Raw genomic sequence first — 22,428 nt, 5'->3', positions numbered from 1 at the left:
AACTCCTTGCTTTCATTTTGAACCATACTCTTTTTAAGCAAGGAATTGCAAGGAAGTATTATACATGCCGCCCTGACCTGGATGGCCCAGGCTAGCCTGATCTCATCAGATCTCAGAAGCTAAGCAGGGTCAGCCCTGGTTAGTATTTCGATGGGAGACCGCCAAGAAATACCAGGGTTGCTGTGCAGAGGAAGCACTGGCAAAACCACCTCTGTTAGTCTCTTGCCTTGAAAACCCCATAAGGGGTCGCCATAAGTCGGCTGTGACTTGACGGCACTTCACACACACACACATTATACATGCCAGTATGATAAACTAGATACTGGTGTCATCCATAGTTATTTGTCTAAATAGTCCGACTCTAGCCACATCACAAATAAGTGAAACATTTAAGGATTTTCTGACAGCAGCCACTGAGGACAAAAAGTTTTATTGGTTTACTTAGCCTTATTGAAAGAACTGCATTATAAATTTGTATCCACAAAACACACCAATGTATCAATCTTTCATTTTTTTTGTTTTGTTTCCTAACATGTTTTCTCCTTGAGTTCATGCTTTGTGACTTTGCACGCTGAAACTCTTTTATGAGAAACAGCAAGCTTTGTAGGGTTGCCAGTGTTTTTAAAAGGTGATGTCCTTTTTAAAAAGCGTGTGAGTTTGCAAAGCAAGCAGTTACATAAGAGCTGGAAGAGCAAAAAACAAAATCCATTAAATATTGTGACTAGGTGAATGAGCATTAAAACCAGGCTTTAAACATAGCAAAGAGAAAAGCCCTGATAAAGATGGAGAAGCAGAAACAAAGGGGCTGACCAAATATTTATCTGCAATCAGCGCCGTGAGAATTGTACTTAATTAGTGCTGAAGATCTTGATGTACAATGTGGGCAGTACTGCACAGATATGCAATATTTACTACAACAAACTCATATAAAACCACTGGCACATTTATGTCCAAGGCTATGCACGTATGTTATATCTGGCATATGGTTAACAACTTCCAGGCGGTGGCTGGAGATATCCTGGAATTACAACTGATCTCCAGGTGACAGAGATCAATTCACCAAGAGAAAATGGCCAGTTTGCAAGGTGGACTGCATGGCATTATACCCCACTGAAGTTCCTCCGCTCCCCAAACCCCACCCTCCTCAGGCAACCCTCCCAAAATCTCAAGGTTTCCCAACCTGGAGCTGGCAACCCAACCAGGAATATATCAATCAGTTACCAACAGACTGTCATGGTTACTAGATGTTAGTGGAAGTCAGCAATGATACAAGAAAAGGAGATAGGTCTTACTTTCCCACTAGCTATGGATTAACTGATTACAATGTTTTTCAAACTTCTCTAAGTTACCAATTTCTCCTTTCAGCAAAAACATATACAGAGTCCTTGCATGTATTAAATTCTCATGTATTAAATTCACCGCTTAGCACATAATGATCTGCGTACTCAGGACTGGCCCAATGTTTTTGGTACCCTAGGCAAATCACACAGCCCAAATAATTAGGGTTGCCAAGTCCCTCTTCACCACCGGTGGGAGATTTTGGGGGCGGAGCCTGAGGAAGGCGGGGTTTGGGGAGGGGAGGGACTTCAATTCCATAGAGTTCAATTGCCAAAGCGACCATTTTTCTCTAGGTGATCTGATCTCTATCGGCTGGAGATCAGTTGAATTAGCAGATCTCCTGCTACTACCTGGCAGTTGGCAACCCTACAAATAATGCACTTCCAATCCACTTTTAATGTACTTTTACTGTGTGAACTGGCAAAATCCACTTGCAAACGATCGTGCAGTGAAAGTGCATTATTTGGGCTGTGTGAATAGCACCAATGACTTTAACCCTGACTGGTTCAATACAGAGAAAAATGAAGTACAGAATGAACCTCTATTTACTTGGCATTCAAATAAACAAATTAAAAATAATAATAGATATTAGTAGTGCTTTTTAAAAACTTTCAATTAATCCTAGAAACCAGCAGCCATGCCTAGCTAAATGCAAAGATTTTGGAAGTTTTCTTTAGCTAGAATATTATAAGATGGCAAGTGCTACAAAAATGCAGTTTTGACTCCCACTGCGCTAAAACATCTGTCTACAACAGTCTGCCTCCCACACACACACCAAAAAGATCCCTAAAATAATTACTTTTTCTTCCTCCAACCAGGAAAAAAAAATACATTTAAGAAGTCAGACACTATTCTGAGCAGAATTTTTCTTTCATGTTGCGTGTTACAGCCCATTCCTGAGCCGCACTGGCGGCCGCACCAAAAGGCCTTTGGAGGCTGGCGAAGGCCCACGCTGGTGCAACGGCCCACAGCACCAGCCTCCGGGAGGCATCCCAGGAGGCATTCCCAGGGTGTTACAGCGCCGGCCAGGGGGCAGGGGCGCCGTTAGGCAGCCTCCTGAGCCATTTCGGCTCAGGAACGCCCTATTTCCCCCCCCCCCGAGATACGCCACCTTTTAGGTGCATCTCTCATGCAACCCTATGAGGGTTGCATGTTTTTTTTACGCCGGACGGAGGTTTCGTCCCGGCCAAAACCTCCTTAGGAGGCAATGCCACTGCATTGCCTCCTAAGCCAGGCACAGGCATTCCAGTCAGGAATATGCTGTCAGTTCCCATACTTTGTAATTTGAAGAAGAGACTGAAGAAGAATTCTGGAGAACTCAAGAGCTTACACACAGATATATATCATTAGCTTGGACGTAATGAAAAGTATTATGTGGATTCTGGGTTTTTGATCTTCTCTTCATGTCTAGGCTGATACATTTCCAGTTAGCTTTGATAAAGTGCAGGAGGCCCAAACTTTGGCATTTGAACGCTATAGTTTGGCCCATATGTTGACCTTCAGTCCTCCGGCTGGAATGCCTCATTTCACGTGTTTTACAGGAACCGGTACTTTTAAGACAGCCAAGCTTACAGCATTTTCTATATTCAAGATTTAAAAACACTGCGGCAATAGTAAAAGGAAACCAACCCTGTTCAAGGTGTATGGGAAATCTAAAATTTGTTTCCAGTTACCAGATCCACAGGAGTCCCTTTTCTCCACCCACCCCTTTAAAGCCAAAAAATCTCTACCTGGAAAGCTTCTCCAGCACTGAACCATGTCACCAAGATAAGCTTCACCTATTAAATGTCTGTCTACCCAGGCAACAGTAACCATAACCAGGCCCTGCAACTCTGCTAGATACCGGTGGCAAATTGACTCACAAAGCTCCCCAGCCATACTTCCTTCTCTGAAGTATACCACAGACCACTTTCCCTACATCAGTGCCTGGAGAAGAAGGGGAACCATGAAGAGGAATGGAGGAGTACAAGCAAAAAGAAGGAAGCGGTCAGGGAGAATGAAAGTCATTAAATGTAGCTGTAACGGTTCTCCAAAACGAGGGGCATGGCCCCTTCTGCTATTCAGCAAGAACTGCACACTTGTGGAAACATGGAGTACATATGCTAGGAAACAGAGAAAGTATTGTTGTTCAACATGGAAGAATTTAGCCTGACTAGTCCCTCCCACAATACCCACTTTTGAATCCTCTTACTGGGATTATACCACTTTTCTGCCTCTTTTCCGTTCTTGTCCTCAAATGCAACACCAAAGTCTTAAAGTCTCATCCTAGTTCCCCTTTACGCTTTAAAATGTGACCAATTTGTTTTCATTATTTCCAAACACTGCACCAAAGTATAGCACTGAAAACCCCATACATTCCCACTTGTTTTTCTCCTTATATTCCCCCTTCTTGAGTAGTAGATTTATGAATTTAATTTCTGCTTCATAGAAGTTATCACTTTTAACAACTAGAAGAGAGAGACTCTAAATTGTTTTTATTGCTGCTAGACTCTTCAAGACATCTTGCTCTATCGTGTCATTTACATTTCACATTAAATGTGAAATACGTTCGGAATGAGCAAATATTTGTTTTAATTTGACCCATCTGTTAAATGAAATACAAAAGGAGCTGCTGCATCACGATATTTAAATTCAGCAATTTGTAAACAATGTATCTGCTCATTCTGCCTGGGTTAAAAGCGCCCTAAAGCATAGTTCTTATGAAAGCCACCGCTTCAAATGCATTGTATTATTCTCGTGGACGTAGACCATGAGTTCTCTCTCCTGTTCATTAATTTATTTTTCTAACCCAAGTTAATTAGTGAGACGCATATTAAACTGTCATTTGAAATACAGCGCAGAAGTCACCGGGAAAAACACAAACGAATCCCCCCTCCCTCTCTCAAACACTTATTTAAAGGCATTAAAGCAAAGCTCCTTCCAGAAGGAAAAGAGGGAACGGCTTTCATTTTGTAGCCTTGTGCCAGTTCCGTCAAGTGTTTTTGAATCAGTGAAGGACAAAGTGACTGGTATACTGATAAACCCAGGACTGGTTTAGTCATTACGCAGACTACATTATACAGCAGGCCCATAGCATAAAGCATTGCTTTGCAGAGAGTGAACATTTCCAGCTCTGTTGCTGCTGAAAGTAAAACAACGTCATATTTTCTAGTAGTAGTGTATAAGAGGAAGAAGAAGAAGAAGAGTTGGTTTTTATATTCCGACTTTCTCTGCCACTTAAGGGAGAATCAAACCGGTTCTCCAGATCAGACTCCACACCACTGTTCTTAACCACTACACCACGCTGGTTTAGAACATTGTATCTTTGTAGGAAGATAAAGACTATGTTTTGTATATCATTGAGACAAGGCTGAGAACACCACCTTCATTTGAGCCAACAAAATAGGTGGGTGTCTATTTTTCTGACTGCATACAGCTGAATGAATACAGGTAGGAAAGAGAATGAGGCCAGCCAACTAGAAGATAACAAGCCCCATGACCACCTTTATAACTCTGTGATGAAATCTTTATAACTCTGTGATGAAAAGGAAGTATTTCTTCACACAATGCATAGTTAAATTGTGGAACTCCCTGCCCCAGGATGTGGTGATGGCTGCAGACTTGGAAGGCTTTATGAGGGGAGTGGGCATGTTCATGGAGGAGAGGGGTATTCATGGCTACTACTAAAAATGGATACTAGTCACGATGCATACCTATTCTCTCCAGGATCAGATGAGCATGCCTATTATATTAGGTGCTTTGGAACACAGACAGGACAATGCTGCTGCAGTCGTCTTGTTTGTGAGCTTCCTAGAGTCACCTGGTTGGCCACTGTGTGAACAGCCTGCTGGACTTGATGGACCTTGGTCTGATACAGCAGGGCCTTTCTTATGTTCTAATAACACAGATTCTATGGCTAAATTCCTATGAAGTGTACAGCTTTATCCACATAAGAGAGAAAATGGCATAGCTGGTGATCACAATGCTGCTGCAAGACCCACTCAATTGCTAAAGAAGATCATATGACTTGGACCCTTTATATTAAAAACTGTATAATCTCAAGGTTCAAAAACCAGAAGGTGTGTGCACGCACGCACACACCCCCTATGCAAGCAGTACTTGCTAAAATAACTCAAAACAATAATGAAAGCACTTTGGGTTTTCAGATCAGGTCCTTCCAGGGCTTAGCATTGTCATGCTAAACAAGAAGTCGGTATAAATGTACTTCAAAAAGAGAGATAGTGTATTTAAGATTGCCAGGTCCCCTCCCCCGGCCTCTGGCAGGGGATGGGGATGGGGTAGGGTTGCCATATCCAGATTGGGACACCCCTGGAGATTTGGGGATTAAGCCTAAGAAGGATAGGGACCTCCGTGGGGTACAGTGCCATCAAGTCCACCCTCCAAAGCAGCCATTTTCTCCAGGGGGATAGATCTCTGTAGTCAGGAGATGAGCTGTAATTCTGGGGGATCCCCTGGTCCCACCTGGAGGCTGACATCCCAAACTGTAGTATTAGTGTAGTGTAGTAAATAAGAATCTGCTTCAGGGAATCTATTCAAATCTGACACTAGCCATGAACTCACTAACAGTGCAATCCTATGCAGAGTTACCCCAGTCTAAGGGCGAAAATGCATGGTCTCTTTAGCCTCCTTTACTCCTGTTTCAGCCAGGATTCAGCCAGGATCAAACACATGCGTTTTGCCGAACGTGCGTTTGATCCTGGCTGAATCCTGGCTGAAACAGGGAATAAAGGAGGCTAAAGCGACCGTGCGTTTTCGCCCTAAGTCAATTGTTATCAATGGTTTAGACAAACTTTTTTTTTAAGTTCATTCTCACAATCAGACATATTATAATACCACCAGCCTACCCTAAAGGGCTGTTGTAAGTATACCACTGCAATAATATAAGTGAAACACTTATATTGGAAACATGTTATATACATTTTTAAAGTGTTAACATTTTAAATTGTTCTTGTTAAACAAAAGCTAGAAATTATGAGCTAGAAGTTGACTTATAAAATAAACCCAAAAAGCTGAAGTCTTCAGGATTACAACAAAAGCCTTTCCAAAGCACCCTGAATATGACCGACCTGATTTCTCCTTCGCCCACCCCCTAATTTTCTTTTTTTCCTGTGCACATACATTAGCTATACATTTTCCCAAGGTGATGGTGTACTACTAGCTCTTGCTTACAGTACAAAAAACCTTATTTGGACATCCCCAATACAATCTATTTTGTAGATACAGCTGGCGCTGACATTCATTATATGTGGAATTCCTGGCTTGGAAATGTGTTCTTCGGACAAGCAACTAGCAGGGACTTCATTGACCACAGATCATATCAAATGTGCATGTAGCGGGGACAAAACAGCACAATTATTAATCTGTCTCGAAATGCAGAGTTGTTACTCTACGCCCTCCCCCACCCCCCAGTTTCCCGTGTGGATAGCTAAGAGAAATCAAAACCACTCTGGCCTGGCAGAGTGCACATTCATATGCTAGCTAGTTCATTTATTGTAGCACTAGACTTGTGCGAAGCAAGCCAGCAAAAACGAGGAATTGAGGCAATTCAAGCAGAACGTGATGAAAAGCGCATCTAAGAGCCCTCCACAAGATGCTGAGGCAACATGGATCACAGCCTGGAAAGATTCTCAAGATGGTGAGATGACAACTTGATTAGGTTTAGTTTGAAAAATGTGGCAAGAGAGATCAGAATCAAACATAATTCCAAAGTTATTGGTCTTTTAATAGACTTTAAGAAGAAGAAAATCCAAGGAAAGCAACTACATCCATAACATCAAATCAACTGTCGCCCTCGCTTACCAAGGCCTGGTTCAAAGCACAGTGAATTTGGAAGAAGTCTGCACCCAAAGAGGCCAGGCTTTTTTAGTTACCAGATCTGTTCCCATACCTTGAACAGCATGGTTATCAGATGAACAGCACAATCCTAAGCATGTCTACTCAGAAGCCGGTCCCTTTGTGACCAATTTCTAGCTAATAAGTAGGTTTAGGATTGCAGCCCAAAACTGCTAATTTAATGACGGGAATGTGCAGGGTCATTGCCAGGCGTATGAGCAGGTAGCACTGATCTGTCTGAAACAATCACAATCACAATCATTATTCAAAACAGTCATAGACCAGCACAGCTCTTCCCAGTTTACCACTGAACCCTTAGTATTAAGCTCTACCCACAAGTTTATACCTAGAAAAAAAGTTGTTTGCTCTCTTTGCCAACTATATATACTACTCTTTAAAATAATTGACCTACCGATGGTCTCAGCAGCGTCTGACGGATTCTACAGGCCGCTGCACAAAACTTAGCCATTCCTACTGTAACCTAGAATCATAGAGTTGGAAGGGACCACCAGGGTCTAGTCCAACCCCCTGCACAATGCAGGAAACCCACAACCACCTCCCCCTATACCCCAGTGACCCCTACTCCATGTCTAGAAGATGGCCAAATTGTCCTCCCTCTCATCATTTACCTAAGATCAAAGAATCAGCATTGCTGACAGATGGGCCATCCAACCTCTTCTTAAAAACCTTCCCAAGGAAGCTTGTTCCACTGAGGAACTATTCTAACTGTTAGAAGATTGTTCCTAATGTCTAGATGGAAACTCTTTTGATTTAATTTCAACCCATTGGTTCTGGTCCGACCTTCTGGGGCAACAGAAAACAACTCAGCACCCTCCTCTATATGACAGCCCTTCAAGTACTTAAAGATGGTTATCATATCTCCTCTCAGCCTTCTCCTCTTCAGGCTAAACATACCCAGCTCCTTCAACCTTTCCTCATAGGACTTGGTCTCCAGACCCCTGTAGGTTTTCGCCTATAAGCAACATTTTAGTGTTCTCCTGACCTGTATGGCTGTATGACCAGATGCTTGCCTAATTGTGTTGGCTGACAGAAAGGTTGCATGGCAGTTTTCAGGGCAGCTCCCTCAGCAGATGAATGGGTTGCACAGCTCACTGGGAGCTCAGTGGCAGCCACACACTCCAAAGTACTGGCCTGGATCATGGTCATCCCCCTCTCCCGAGTTGGCAGCCCTGGAGCCACAGAAATGGTTTTCTGAAAGGACAAACCTGACTCAGGATACAATTTGGATGTGAACAGGGTCATCCTAACCAGATCTGCATCCTTCTAAATTCATTGAAGCCATCTGTTTAGGATGGCGCTGTTAAGCTCACATCCTTCTGAAAACGGATTCTTTGTCAATGAGGTTTTTAACCATCACCCTAGTCACTGCGGCACTTACTCAGAAATAAGGCCCATTGATATCAAGTGGGAATTTCCACCCAAGGAAACAATAATCAAAGAACTGATTATTCCTTTCAGACTTTTAAAAATAAAAAGTTGCACGTATTAATCAAGCCATTCCCACTGACCCCCATTTCATCCTTCTCCTACACCGCAAAGCAGCCAAACAAGTCTAATTTGTCAAAAAATGGAGACTACATAAGAGGTTATCAAGCAGTACAGAGAAAGTAAACTGAATTTTAGTATCCCGTGCTTAATTTAAGTGATACAAATTTCTAACACTATGCAAACAGCAAACTTAGACTTAAATTGAAGCATTTCAATAAAAATAACACTTTCTTTAAAATGGTGATAGGAAAATGGGGAGGGTGCAAGAGCTGGCAAGAAAACCCAGCCATTTGGCTCTGTGCATAACGAAAAGGAAAATACAGCTGAAATGAAAACCATTCCTCTCAAATGCACATTCTGAAGGCACTAATGCTTACTTTTATATCACCAACACACAGGTTCCATACAATTTATGCATGCCACTTGCCTTCTGCTGAGCAGAAATTTCCATAATGAATAGGGAATGGTGAAACACTAAAGGAGTATGAACCCTATTGCATATTTCATAATTCCCACCTGAATCAATCCTAGCCACACCATTTCTCTCTCATTTTGCAGTTACCCACAGCCTTTTCTACCACAAAACCCCACACCACCCTGATGTGATCTTACCTAGAAAGAGGATGGTCTGTTTCCTGGAACTTCTGCTGTCTGGATTTTCATTCTTCCTTAGGTACTGGTGTTGGTTGTCCCGCTCTGCTTTTATCGCTAAGGTTCCTTGCTTGTGAAGCATCAGGGTTTTCATCATTTTCCGGCACATAAAGGCTACAGACACCAACACCACAACATACACGATCAAGGCAGTGAAGATACCAGTCTGGAAGACTTTCCATTTGGAGGATAAACTGGTGCAAATAGTCACATTTAACCTTAGGTCAGGCATGTGGTGCCTCCCTTGGGGCTTTCTGCAGGCAACCAACCCACGATGGCCCTGGATAGCTTCTAAGGGGTATTCCGTGCCCATGGAAAAGAGGAGAGGAAGGGCCACCAAAACCGAAGTAATCCAGACAAAGGCAATAAGGATCTTCACCTTGCAAGGTCCAGATGTAGCTTTGAACTTGAAAGGGTGGCAAATGGCAATGTATCTTTCAAAGCTTAGAGTAGCCACATGCAGAACTGTGGCATAGCTGCAGGCCTCAAAAATGAAGCAGTACAGCTTACAAGCTAGATCACCTTTAGGAGTCGAAAATGGGCTCCATATCATGCTGAAGAACTCCACAGGCATTCCCAGCAAGATGACTAGCAGGTCTGAGCAGGCCAGACTGACCATGTGGTCTGTAACTTCTTTCTGCAGGTAACCTTTCTTCTGCAGCACTCTGGTAGTATGGATGGTGATGCTGTTGCCCAGGATGCCCGCCACAAAGATGGCGACGTAGAGCAGTGCCAGGGTGATCTTAATCCACAGAGCCACGTCAAACTCCGGGATGTGGCTGTCATCAATGATATCCCAACAATCCAGCTGGTCATTTTGTGTGGCCATGAGTAGGAGTAATTACAAACTACACAGGGGAAATGAGAGAAAAGAAAAGATCAGGACAAATATCATCCTCTGGATATCCTTAAGAACAAACAAAGAGGTCTGTGGCAACATGTTTGACAAAACGGATTAAAACCCTCAATCGTTTATACTACAATAAAATGTGTTAGTCTTCAAGGTACCACAGATGTCTTCTTTTGATGTTTTTTCTGTTCTCAACATGGCTAGGCTACTGGTAGTTGATATCTGAAATCCTTACAATGGTTTTGCTGTGATCTTACTCACAAGCGAACTACCTGATGGTTATGGCACTTACTCCAAACTACATCGGATTTCAGCCTTACAGCTTAATCCTATTATGTAAACTGACTCAGAAATAAAACCACTGAATTCAACAAGACTTAAAGAAAAGTCCACAAGAACTATTAAAAAAAACCCTTCATTTTAATACACAGACAAGTACAGCTGCTTTTCTACCACTCCTGATTCCCTACCCCAACTTCATCTCAGTGGTGGCCTCCAAAGGGCCAATAAACTCTTATTCACCTACTTTTATCAAGCAGTTAATGCAATTCTTTCTTCACAGTGTCGTTTCTTGTCTGTACTTTAGTTCTTCCTCAAACAGAACCTCTCTTGGGCAGAAAACATAAACCCTCAGCTACCTTCGGTCAGCTTGCCGCTTCCTGTGTAGTCCAAGGAAGGCTTCTGAGCGGCTGACAGACAATAATATCCGTCAAACATTAACTTGACGCTGAGCTGCAGAAGGGATGTGATCACTGATAGAAGAGATAAGGGAGGCCGAAAGGGAATGAAGCAAACCTGGGTCAAGTTATGCAGCCGGGCTTTCGCTGCTCTCCTGGGAAGTGAAACCTGGCCAAGAGCAAACGAAGGTGTGGCGGTGACTTTTTGTCTATGACCATGTTTGGTTTACCCTTTTCTCTCAATTGACTCCATTTACAACACTTCAGGTGGGTGGGACAGTGCTTCTGAGTTATTGATGGGTTAGTCACCCTTTTTTAAAAAAAAAAGGTAGCTTTAACTTAGAAACCACTTGCAGTCAAGTAATTTTGAAGGAGCCTCCTAAAAGTCAATGAGGTTCTCTGGGACTACTCTGGCATAAGTACAAACAAGGGAGAAAAAAAGGAGGGGAATAAAACCCAACCTAAAAGCAAAACTTTACTAGGTTGATACCTGCACACAGAGTATATGAGAGACTTATACTAACCAGTATTACAACAAGAACCTATTATACCGGATGTCTGAGTAATTGTTAATAGAATTTACATTATATACACATGCCTGGATGGGTTTGAACTGTTTGTATTTGTAGTCATTAATGTATTTCTGTAAATGTGTGCTGGCATAAGAAAGGGTTTTAATTAACCACTGATGAAGACCCCATAGGCCGAAATGCATTTGGTATGTGGTTACAGTTATCAACCTCAAGGTATGCCATTGTGCTATTTTAATGCTTTTAAATAATTTTAAATTTTACATAGCGCTTCTAATAAGTTATACATTCAGTATTTATACATAGATTTAGATATATTTTCTTTTCACCCAACCTTGGTACCCAGCACAAGTACAAACAAGTCCAGCACCACCTTGAAGACTGTGTGTGTGTGTGTGTGTGTGTGTGTGTGTGTTAAGTGCTGTCAAGTCACTTCCGACTCATGGTGACCCTATGAATGAAAGCCCTCCAAAATGTCCTATCTTTGACTGCCTTGCTCAGATCTTGCAAATTGAAGGCTGTGGCTTCCTTTATTGAGTCAGTCCATCTCTTGTTGGGTCTTCCTCTTTTCCTGCTGCCCAAAATACGATAGCCTCAGTTTAGTCATTTTAGCTTCTAGGGTCAGTTCAGGCTTGATTTGATCTATAACCCACTGATTTGTTTTTTTGGCAGTCCACGGAATCCGTAACACTCTCCTCCAACACCACATTTCAAAGGAATCTATTTTCTTCCTATCAGCTTTCTTCACTGTCCACCTTTCACACCCATACATAGTAATAGGGAATAAATTTTGTTAGTCCTTGAAGACTAGCAAAATTTATTTCAGTATAAACTTTTGGGAGTCGGGGATGTGCCTCATGCCCAAACAAACATTCTGAGTCTTTAAGGTCCTGTTGGATTTCTGTGTGATTTTGGCTACTTCTCTGGAAGTATTATTTTGGGCTAAATTGTTTATTTGCTTATATATGCAAGGATGCATATGTACTTAAAAACACTTCCAACTGAACGTACATAGGATTGGGCTGCGAGTACCCATCAGGTGGAAATTTTGTATGTGGTTCATACTGCAGCCCTAACTGTTCTTGTTGACATGCTGAACCCATTGGGATGTATTTCCAGGATCGGGCCACACAAAAGCGGAAGGCCACTCACCCTGAAATTGTTTGCTTTGTTTCTTACAAAGAACATTCTCACCTTTTCTTCTGACCCTGATGTTGCCTGTTTAACAGCCCAATATACAACCATGTCGGGAAAAGCTTTCCTTGCCTAATTTCTGCATGTTGGGCTGCTGTCAAAAGCAGAGGACTGGGGTCAGAAAAAAAGTTGTCAATCTTTTGCCGGCAATTAACTGCTGGGCTTTCTCTGTCTTGTTCCATCTTGAAACCTCCTTTGCATCCAATACCACTAAATCCAGTTAGGTCCGCAATGCACCCTGCATTCAGCTGTAAGACAGTCTGAACTAGGGGCTTTTCTCCTGAAGCCCCCCACCTTTATTGTTTATTGTTCTGAACCCTTCAGCTTGAGGAAGACCTGGTAAACTCAAAAGCGTCTTCACTGTTTTGTGATATTTTGGTTGGTCCTAAAAAAAGGTATTTTGGAACATTTCTATCAATCAGTGTGGCTACCTAAAATATTTAATAGGTGTGTTGTAGAGGCAATATGCAGGAAAGCTGCTGGGCTGAAATGCTTTTCACTGTGCAACTATTATAAAATACAGGTATGTCATTTCAGGCATGTGCCCCTGAGTAGGGCTGTCAATTCAGTTCGTCCCGAACCGAAAAACAGCCGAATTTCCCGATTCGGCGGTTTTTAGTTCGGATGGAACCGAACTCAAAAAAGGCGGGAAAACGGGGAGCCGAATTCAGCGAGTTCGGGGTGTTCGGTGAATAAATTCGTTAAATTCAGGGTTTGGCGCAGCAGCATAACCGTCAGTTAGTAAGCAGCATTCTCCCCCGGACAATCGGTGGCCACGCTGGGTCTTCTTCTGGCCAATCAGTCGTGATTGAGTGCATGAGCCCAGCTGCTGCGCGGCCCGGCCGGGGAGAGAAAGAGAGAGTATCTGTTTGTGTGAGAGAGAAATCCCTGTGGGGGTGCTTGTGCACATTCGCTCTTTCCGTGGCTGCAGGGGGCGCATTTTTGGGGGTACAGCCCCCAAACATTCAGCGTAGCTTCAGAGGAGCCTTCTTGCAAGAATCCCCAAGTTTTGTAAAGATTGGATTAGCGGGGGCTGAGATATGGGCCCTGAAAAGGGTCCCCCCTTAATGTGCATTTTTATTCCATTTACAGCACACATTCACTCCTTTCCGTGGCTGCAGGGGGCGCATTTTTGGGGGTATAGCCCCCAAACTTTCAGCGTAGCTTCAGAGGAGCCTTCTTGAAAGAATCCCCAAGTTTTGTAAAGATTGGATTAGCGGGGGCTGAGATATGGGCCCTGAAAAGGGTCCCCCCTTAATGTGCATTTTTATTCCATTTACAGCACACATTCACTCCTTTCCGTGGCTGCAGGGGGCGCATTTTTGGGGGTATAGCCCCCAAACTTTCAGCGTAGCTTCAGAGGAGCCTTCTTGAAAGAATCCCCAAGTTTTGTAAAAATTGGATCAGCAGGGACTGAGATATGCCCCCCCTTTCCCTATTGGGATGAATGGGATCAGTCGATCCTGTGTGCATCTCGACAGCGGCAAATCCAAGGCAAAACCTCCCGTGCTTAAATGGAACCGTATTGGATTACCCAGTCCTCCAAGTCCTTCCTGATGGAACAGAAGACATCCACAATAAGACCCCTTTTGGGGCTTTAATCAATAATTTTTCTCCTATGTGTGTGTGTGGGGGGGAGCAGAGTCTGTGTGTGGGGGGGGGAGGGAGCAGTTTCTGTGGGTGGGGGGGAAACCCGTTCTGTCTGGGGTGTGTGTGCCCCCTCAAGTCTCTCTCTCCCTGGTTTGAGGGGGGGGCTTCAGTTGTGTGTCCTCAGGTTTTCCCTCATTCGTAAGATCGGTTAGGTCTATTTTGATGCTTGCTCAAAAATTGTTTTCAAATTGTGACTTAAAGAATGCATTTTCCTGGTCCCGAGTCCGATGCAAAAGGGGAAATTCCACCCCCTTCCTGCTCCTTATGCTTAGCTAGCATGCCTCTGTCCCTTTCCATGGTTTGCAAACTCCCAGGCTTCAGGTGTTGCTTTGCATGGTTGCAAATGTGTCCCTTTCCATGGTTGTGTTGCTTTGCATGGTTTGCAAACTTCTTCTGTCCCTTTCCATGGTTTGCAAACTCCCAGGCGTCAGATGTTGCTTTGCATGGTTGCAAATGTGATGGTTTGCATAGTTGTGTTGCTTTGCATGGTTTGCAAACTTCTTCACACCTGCCCCGCCCTTGCACCCCACAGCTCAGCTGTTTGTCGGGGCTGGGAGCTTTGAGTCGGGGCGGCAAGCTCTGCTAATTGCAAATGCACATTAAGGAGGGGGGACCCCTTTCGGGGCCCATATCTCAGCCCCCGCTGATCCAATCTTTACAAAACGTGGGGGTTATTGCAAGAAGGGTCCTTTGAAGCTACGCTGAAAGTTTGGGACCTCTACCCCCAAAAATGCTCCCCCAGAGTCACGGAAAGGTGCGGTTGTGATTTTAATGGCTTTATTCGGCCGAATTTTTCCCGAACTCCGGACCTCATGCCGAATTGCACGAACCCGAAGTGGGGGAGTTCGGACTTTGGCATTTCCCGAATAAAAACGGGCTGAATTTTGCCGAATCTGAATTTTACTGAATTTTTTTTTCAACAGCCCTATCCCTGAGTCCACTGAGAGAGGATAATACCATCCTCCCTCTAGGATGCAGAGGCGAGGCGACACTAGCAACTGGCAAGGTAAGATGTAAGCTTCTTCTCTTCAGCTAAGTGTATAGGCTCTGCTACCCTCAAATTATCAACATGATTGCTTGCTGGGAGCCTCTCATCTTGTGCACATGAAAGGGAAGAATTTCTCCACTGTAAGACCATGATGGGAAACCTCTGTCTTTTCCAGTGGCAAATGACCACCAAGCAACAGTTTTGCCAGTTGTTTAACAGCTTCTTCACCCTCTACCGTGACACTGCTATAGGAACAAGGGCCTAGATGAAAAAAGAAAACAGTGTTGGGCAGGTGTTATTGATTCTACCACTGCAGGAGGGTTGTCACTTTCACCTTTTCATGGACAGAAACTCATGTCTGCATAACAGACAAGCAGCACGACAGGCAGAAATCTACAGTGTGGCTCTTCCTATTTTGAAAATGCTTTAAGGGGAAAATCCTTATCTTTGAAAGATATGCTCTTCTGCCTGAAAGCCTTCCCAATTATAACTCTAGTATGCAGACAGAGGAGGGGGAAAGACACGACCATCGTGAAGAAGTTAAGTACACAGACCGTCTGCTCTTAAGAATGCTAGAACATTTATTGGTGGGGGTATCTCATTCTACTGATCTTTTAAAAAGCTGCCTTTTTCTCAGCTTTGTCATTGAACTGCAAAATCTTTAGGGGCTGGAGCCTATTTTGTAAAACTCCATGAACACGGCTCGAGTTCTGTGTATAAATTAAAACATTTATAAATTTGTCTAGTTCCTCAGGGCTTGGGGAAGCTTCTGGGTTGTGTGGGTGGAGGCTCTACGAGAGTCCTTATAAGGAGGGAGGTTGGCTTGCTTCAGCCGCCTCCCCTCTCTGTGTAACTGCTGACTCTTCCCCCGCGGTCCCGCCCCGGCTGGGCTCGCCCAACTCTCAGCTGTTCATCGGGTCTTTGATCCGGCCGTGGCGAAGACTCCAGGGTTAGCCGGCGTTTTTCAAGCTCCTGGAGGCTTCTTCAGGCGGGGGCATCCCTGTAGCCAGGCACCGGGACTTCTCCCCCTCCAGGGTCCAAGGCTCCTGTGGGCGAGAGGCAGCATGCGGGCGGTGCCTTTTGTGCTATCGTGTTCCCACCACGTGTTCCCCTCTCCCTCCCCGGCCTGCCGGTAAGACTGATGTGAGGGTCGGGTTGTTTGCGGCCAGTGACGGGTCGGCATCCTGTCCTCCCGGGCCCTGTCGCCTCGAGCTCCCCTGCTCCCTTTGGAGGTGAGCTAGACTCCTGCGCTGGGATCCCAAGGCCCAAGACTCCCTGATGGACCTCGGTCTCGGGACAAGAGAGTACAACAAAAGTTTGTGAGACTCTGTGCACAAGCAAGTGAATAGTATTCTTTAGATTGTCTTTTTCCCAGTAGATAATACATCTAAACACTTTTAGAATTAATATCTATAAGATTTTTTATGAATAATCACAAATTGCAGAGATTACAATGCAGCATCTGTTCTTTTATGAACCCAGAAGGGGAAGAGAATTGAATACTCTCATTTTAATTTTCTAAGAAGGACATCAAAATCCAAAAAGAGCAATATATTAATGGTAGGGGGTATATTTTAGTGTTGTGGCCTTGCAGTACAATCCTAACAGTTTTCTAAGTCCTTTGAAGTTAGGGGTGCCATGAAGTTAGGGTTGCCAGGCAACCAGTTGAAGGGGTAGGGACATGGGGGCATGTGATATCATTGACATCACTATATCACTTCCAGGTACAACCCAGAAGTGACAATGGATAGCTCTAGGAATAACTACAAACTCTATAATAAAACCATAGAGTTTCTAGCTGTTCCTAGGGCTACCCATTGTCACTTCAAAGTTGTACCCAAAAGAGATGTCCTGGCACAGAGGAACAGTATTTTAATTTTTTTTTTCTCTCCCAAGCAGTGGTCCAAGCAGTGGTGGGTAACAGCAGCAATCGGCCGGAGGCCTCTTGCCATAGCACAACGCCTGGCAACCCGATGAAGTTCAATGGGCTTAGAAGGGTGTAAATTCTGCTTACAATGGCAGTGCTGGCTTCTGTAGCTCAGTCTATCCTACATGACATAAGGAACGGTAATGTTTCTCATGGGCTTCAGATATTCCCTTCAGTGGGCCATAACGGGTCGCTTCAAGTAGCCATCAGGGTTTGAAGGAGATGAACCCTCTCTTGACTGAAGGGTAGATGTGTATGTGTGTGAAAAGGAAGCTTAATTTGGAGACCAAAAGAGACAGAGGGAAAAACAGAAAGCCACTGCTTTCAGTCGCTGAGGACCATGGTGGGTTCAGGATCTCCTTGAAATCTGATGTGCGGTAATAATCTGCTACCTTGCTGGAATGCCTTAATGCCTCCACTTGGGCTCTACCTGTATATTTTAAAGTGAACCAAATATTACAGAATGCCATAAACTTAAGGTGCTCTTTGAAGGTGGTTAATGTTCGGTCACCAGGAACCATACAATCCTGAAGGGGGGTTCAGAGGTGCTTAGGTGTGGCACGGATGCTGGCGCAGGGCAACTTACGCTGGCTCTGGGGGGCGACGCAGCCGCATGAGGGTCAGGTCCTGGCGCTGCTTCCCCGGCAGCATTTTTCTGGCAGAAGTGCTCATGCCAGCGTCCAGGGGGGCATTCCCGGGGGCGGAGCTGACATTAGTCATCTCTCTAAGCCCTATCGGCCCAGGAACACCTTATTTTGCAGGCAGCTACTTGCTTCTGCAAAGTAGCCGGTGTAGCCCTGTGAAACTCAATAGAGGAGTTTCATGGGGTTTTGTAAATATTACATTTTTAACTTTATTTTTCGGGCTGGGAAGCCTCTCAGGAGGCGGCGTGGCTGCACTGTTCCCGGCCGTTCCTAACTACACCCTGCCTCCCCACTCAGGATTGCTCTGCCCATGTCAGTCCCTGGAACTTCTTGCTGTTTGGAAAAGTGAGGAGTGTCAATGCATACTGCTTCCTGCAAATCCCAGAGAATAATCACTGCTGAATGGCTATATCCAGGCTCAGACTTACACCGATGTGATTTGGTCTACTCCAAAATCTCAAATGTTCTACTTCCAAAAGTAAAAATGTATTGCCAACACAGCGTGCTTTTTTCTGTCTTAAGAGTGAAGCAGCACACGATATTAAGTGGCTGCCTTGTATTTCCTTGCAGTTTATCTTCCTATAAAGGCAGTCCAACTATGTCAGGAACAAAAGAAGCTAAACTGTCGGCACATGTTTCAGTTGATTATTTGCACAGTTCCTTTTCAGAAAAAAAATTTCTCCTCCAATCTTTGCACAGCTTTAAGCCTTGCTGCCCCAATCCTCCTCCGTTGTGTTTGATAATTCAAATTTGTTCTGCTCAGACAAGCTTTCTATTATTGCTCAATTTCTTTCACTTAATTTTACTGTATAAAAGTGTGAACAAAGATTACATATGCATGAGTGAATTGTGGAAATGAAGCAAATTAAAATATGCTGGTTACTGGAGGCTGAGGAAGAAGACGGGGAGGAAATAGAGGGCCAAAAAGATGATGTTTTCTCCTTTTTCAAAACCAATTATTAAAAAAGCACCACAGTCTTGTTGCGTTAACATTGTAAGGTATGCAATAGGTTTTTATTATTGGCACGTTTTCCACTCCAAAGAATAGAGGCATCAGGTGGATTTATTTGTTACTGTACTGGTCACTTTCCCCTTTTGCACTTGATGTGGGGCAAAATGGGGAGGAAAAGGGAATGGTGAAGGGGCTGATGGAGGAATGCCCCCCCATCTTGAGACATTTAAATTAATAGGTAGGCTTTCCTTCCAAAGATATGGGTCTGGGTCCCACAGGGGATTTCCACTAACTGAAGGGGGGAGGATTATAACAGATTCCCGCCACTCTCTCTAGACCTCCAACTTCCCCTTATGCTGTTTGTGACCCCTTCCCCACCAGCAGAAGCAGTCCTTGAAAGGCATTTGGTCAAGGAAGTAACAGTGCAACAGTCAATGGGCTTAGAAGGGTATAACTCTGTTTAGGATTGAACTGTAAACTATAGTACATTTTGGTAATAATCTTTATGTGCAGGTGAAAAAGAATGATGACGGTGAAGGATAAAGGATCCCATAAATAGTTCTGGCTCCTCTAAAATGCCAGCTCAGCGTCCTCAAATCTAGTCACTCTCAGTCCCATTTCCAAATAAGTTATCCTATAGATTTCCTTGGCAATGGTCAGGTTGCAGGCTGTTTGCTGCTGCTTCTTCTTTTGCTGCCAAATGCTCATTAGTCACCTTTCATCATCCTCATTGGTTGGCAGATTCCTTCTTGCTCGAGTAGTATATTTCCCGCCTCTTTGTATAACAGAGAAAACCATGGCCATAACTGAATGCTTTGCTACCTAAAAAGTTATAACTCAGACTTCAAACTTTTAACTCAACACTTCTCCAGGACAGTGTAACAGTTAGATGTGTTGGACTAGCACAGGAGAGGCCCAGGTTGAAATATCCATTCAGTCCTGAAATTCACTGGGTAACCTTGAAACAATTCATTTCTTCCAGCCTAACCTATTTCGCAGGATTGCTGGGGGGATAAAATGGAGTAGAAGAGAACCACATGTTCTGTCCTGAGCTCCTTAGACAAAGGGTGGGATAACAATATCTGCAAGTGTTGCCAACAGCTGGATCTACAAAGGTATCATCTTTGAACTTAGTCATCTGCTATTAGGCTTCAGAAGACCATTTTATATGTAAGAAAGAGTTTATAGTTAAACTATCATGCTGTAATCTGCTGCATTTGATAGGTCTTTTTATTTTATATGTTGTGTGTTGGTTATTACAAACAATGTGTATTTATTGGTCTTTGACCACAAACAAACAAATAAACTTTTATGATTTCCAAGCCATTTCAATTCTTTTTGGCTGGTTCATGCTTTTGCATTTTTATCAGTCTGGGCACATGAACATATGAGCTGACTGAATTTATCTTTTATTTATTCAAAACAGTTAAATGCCCGCCTTTCTTCTGAGCATCTCAGGACCCAAGGCAGATAACAAAAGTATAAAAAACAGTTTGTTAAAACAAATATTAAAATAACAAATATTAAAAAATTAAAACCAGTTTAAAAATATCTTATGCCCATACCAGCAGCATATTCCTTCTTTGTCCAGATTCAGGCTGCCCCCCACCTGCAGGTCTTGGGAATAGCTCTGTTTTGCATCCTCACCAGAAAGCCAAGAGAGTTAGGAGCCCTCGGGTCCTCTTCTGGGAGACTGTTACAGAAGCACGGGGCAGCCACTGAATGTGCCTTAGATGAGGGGATGCTGACAGCAGATCTTACTGGGGAAAATATAGTTGTCACATGGGAACTTAAGTAGGTGGCTTAAGAGTGGTTTACACACTACAGGCCCTGAAAGTTCTAGACTTAACAGCCATAATTCAGCAAAATGTTAGGTATGGGTTTAAGGGGGCACTATTAATTACTGAACCTTAAAGAACATGTAATAGGTTGGATCATGTCAAGGAGAGGGAGCATTTTTTTGCCTTTTCTCCCCCTCCGCAGGAGGCCTCTAAATTCGTTCTGCAAGTTGTTCCTGGGGGCCGACCATCCCCCAGGAGCAGCATTTCAAAAGGGTGGTTTAGGCTGTCACGGAAGAGGGAAATTGGTGAAAATAACTCCCTTTCTTTGCACCTGTGGAAATTTAAGACAGGATCCAAGCAACTGAAATTTCAGGCAATTATCATTCTCAAAGAACTTGTATAATAACTGTACAGGTTACTGGTGTGTTGTGTCTTACTGCCATTGCTTAGAGGCAGATCCACTGTGTGACTCAGCGTATGCAGACAGTAGTGATACAGCTCAGCAGAAGGAATCTGGAGGAATCAGCTCCAGATCAAGATGGGCCATGATAAGTGTATTTCTTAACAGAGTCTGTCTAGAGCCTTTTATGCATGGTCTGTCTCCACTGGATCTGCTGCTCTTTAACTGCATGGTATTTGCAGCCGAATTCTCAAAACACTATGCACTGGGGCTTTTTGCTCCAAAGAAATTCCAGGAGTACCTTGTGATTAATTATGCATCCCCAGCAAAAACACAGAGCTTCTGAACCAAGTATGAACCAAACTAAAAAATCGGCTGTGGTGTATTTTTTTGAAATACATCACCAGCCCCCACCAGCCCTGCAGTGGGATTCTTTGATTTCATCTGAACCAAGTGGCCATTTCACAGCCAAAGCAGAGAAGGGTCTGGACACACACACACACACCCCGCAGACCAATTTGTTTCTGTGTAACTCAATGCAGGAGTCATAAGAACATAAAAACATTTGCACAGTCATTTGTGACATTCATCATTCCATCGGTAGTCTTGCACTTGCCCAAAAAGAGAGAGAAGGCTTTCCTGCCTATAAAAGGACACATATAAGGGGAGGGCAGCAAATTGGCCCGGCTCTGTTCCATCCTGCCGAGAACTGAAACGGACCCACACTCGCTGTGAAACTGACCAAATAAGCAGCCTCATGGTATCCCAGAATTATTCTCTTGCCACTGCTCAATAATGGATTCGAGGGGAGGGGCTGGATGAGGGGGAAGGACACGTGGGAGAAAAACCCAAAGTGACAAGTATGCATAGGACTGGCTTTTGATTTGGGATAGAGACAGACTTTAAACTGGGGGAAAATTGCATCCTGAAAATGCGGGGAAAACATGGGGGGAGAACGAGGCAACTTCTGAAGATCAGAAAATACATGCATAATTAAAATGAAGCCCTGAAGTAGTTGGGGGGTGAATGTGACTGGAACAACCCGTGCATAAAAGACCTAGATCTTCTGCTCAATAATACTATTTTAAATAAATATTGTAAAAGTATGCATAGAATTATTTCAATGCTTGTCTGACAACATAATAACCAGCTTCCATGCCTCTTTTTTAATCCTAGGAAAATCCAATTAATATTCTCCAAGCATGAAATGCATCAGTACATGGAGAAGTGTTCTTGATGGTTGCTACACAATTATAATTCCACTTTCCTGGAAGTGACTAAAACCTGAGCATTTGTTGAGTCCTGTGTTCATTTGGCTTGGTAGTACTTTATATTAATGTATATTTTGGAATAATATACCATCAGTGCTGCTTAAAACCCTCTCAGACAAAGACTCCCTGTAGGAATTTCCTTCATTCCACATTTGCCCCTTCCCATCACATTCAGAAGGACACACACAAATGCTTCATATAGAGCTACCCTGAGCCCAGCCTCGGCTGTGGATA

The 22,428-nt window shown here is 43.7% G+C and overlaps 1 protein-coding gene across 1 annotated transcript; it reads right to left on the bottom strand.

The window, feature by feature from the left end:
- Window positions 1-9,253: 9,253 nt before the first annotated feature.
- On the bottom strand, window positions 9,254-10,159 carry LOC130487663 (G-protein coupled receptor 39-like). Its single transcript, XM_056861164.1, has one exon. The coding sequence runs from the start codon at window positions 10,157-10,159 to the stop codon at window positions 9,254-9,256; it is 906 nt and encodes a 301-aa protein (XP_056717142.1).
- Between the last annotated feature and the right edge of the window lie 12,269 nt (window positions 10,160-22,428).

The sequence above is a fragment of the Euleptes europaea genome, chromosome 15 (genome assembly GCF_029931775.1).
Source record: "Euleptes europaea isolate rEulEur1 chromosome 15, rEulEur1.hap1, whole genome shotgun sequence".
NCBI classification, from domain to species: domain Eukaryota; kingdom Metazoa; phylum Chordata; class Lepidosauria; order Squamata; family Sphaerodactylidae; genus Euleptes; species Euleptes europaea.
Note: the sequence above shows the minus strand (reverse complement) of the source record. Positions and strands in the feature narration are given on the sequence as shown.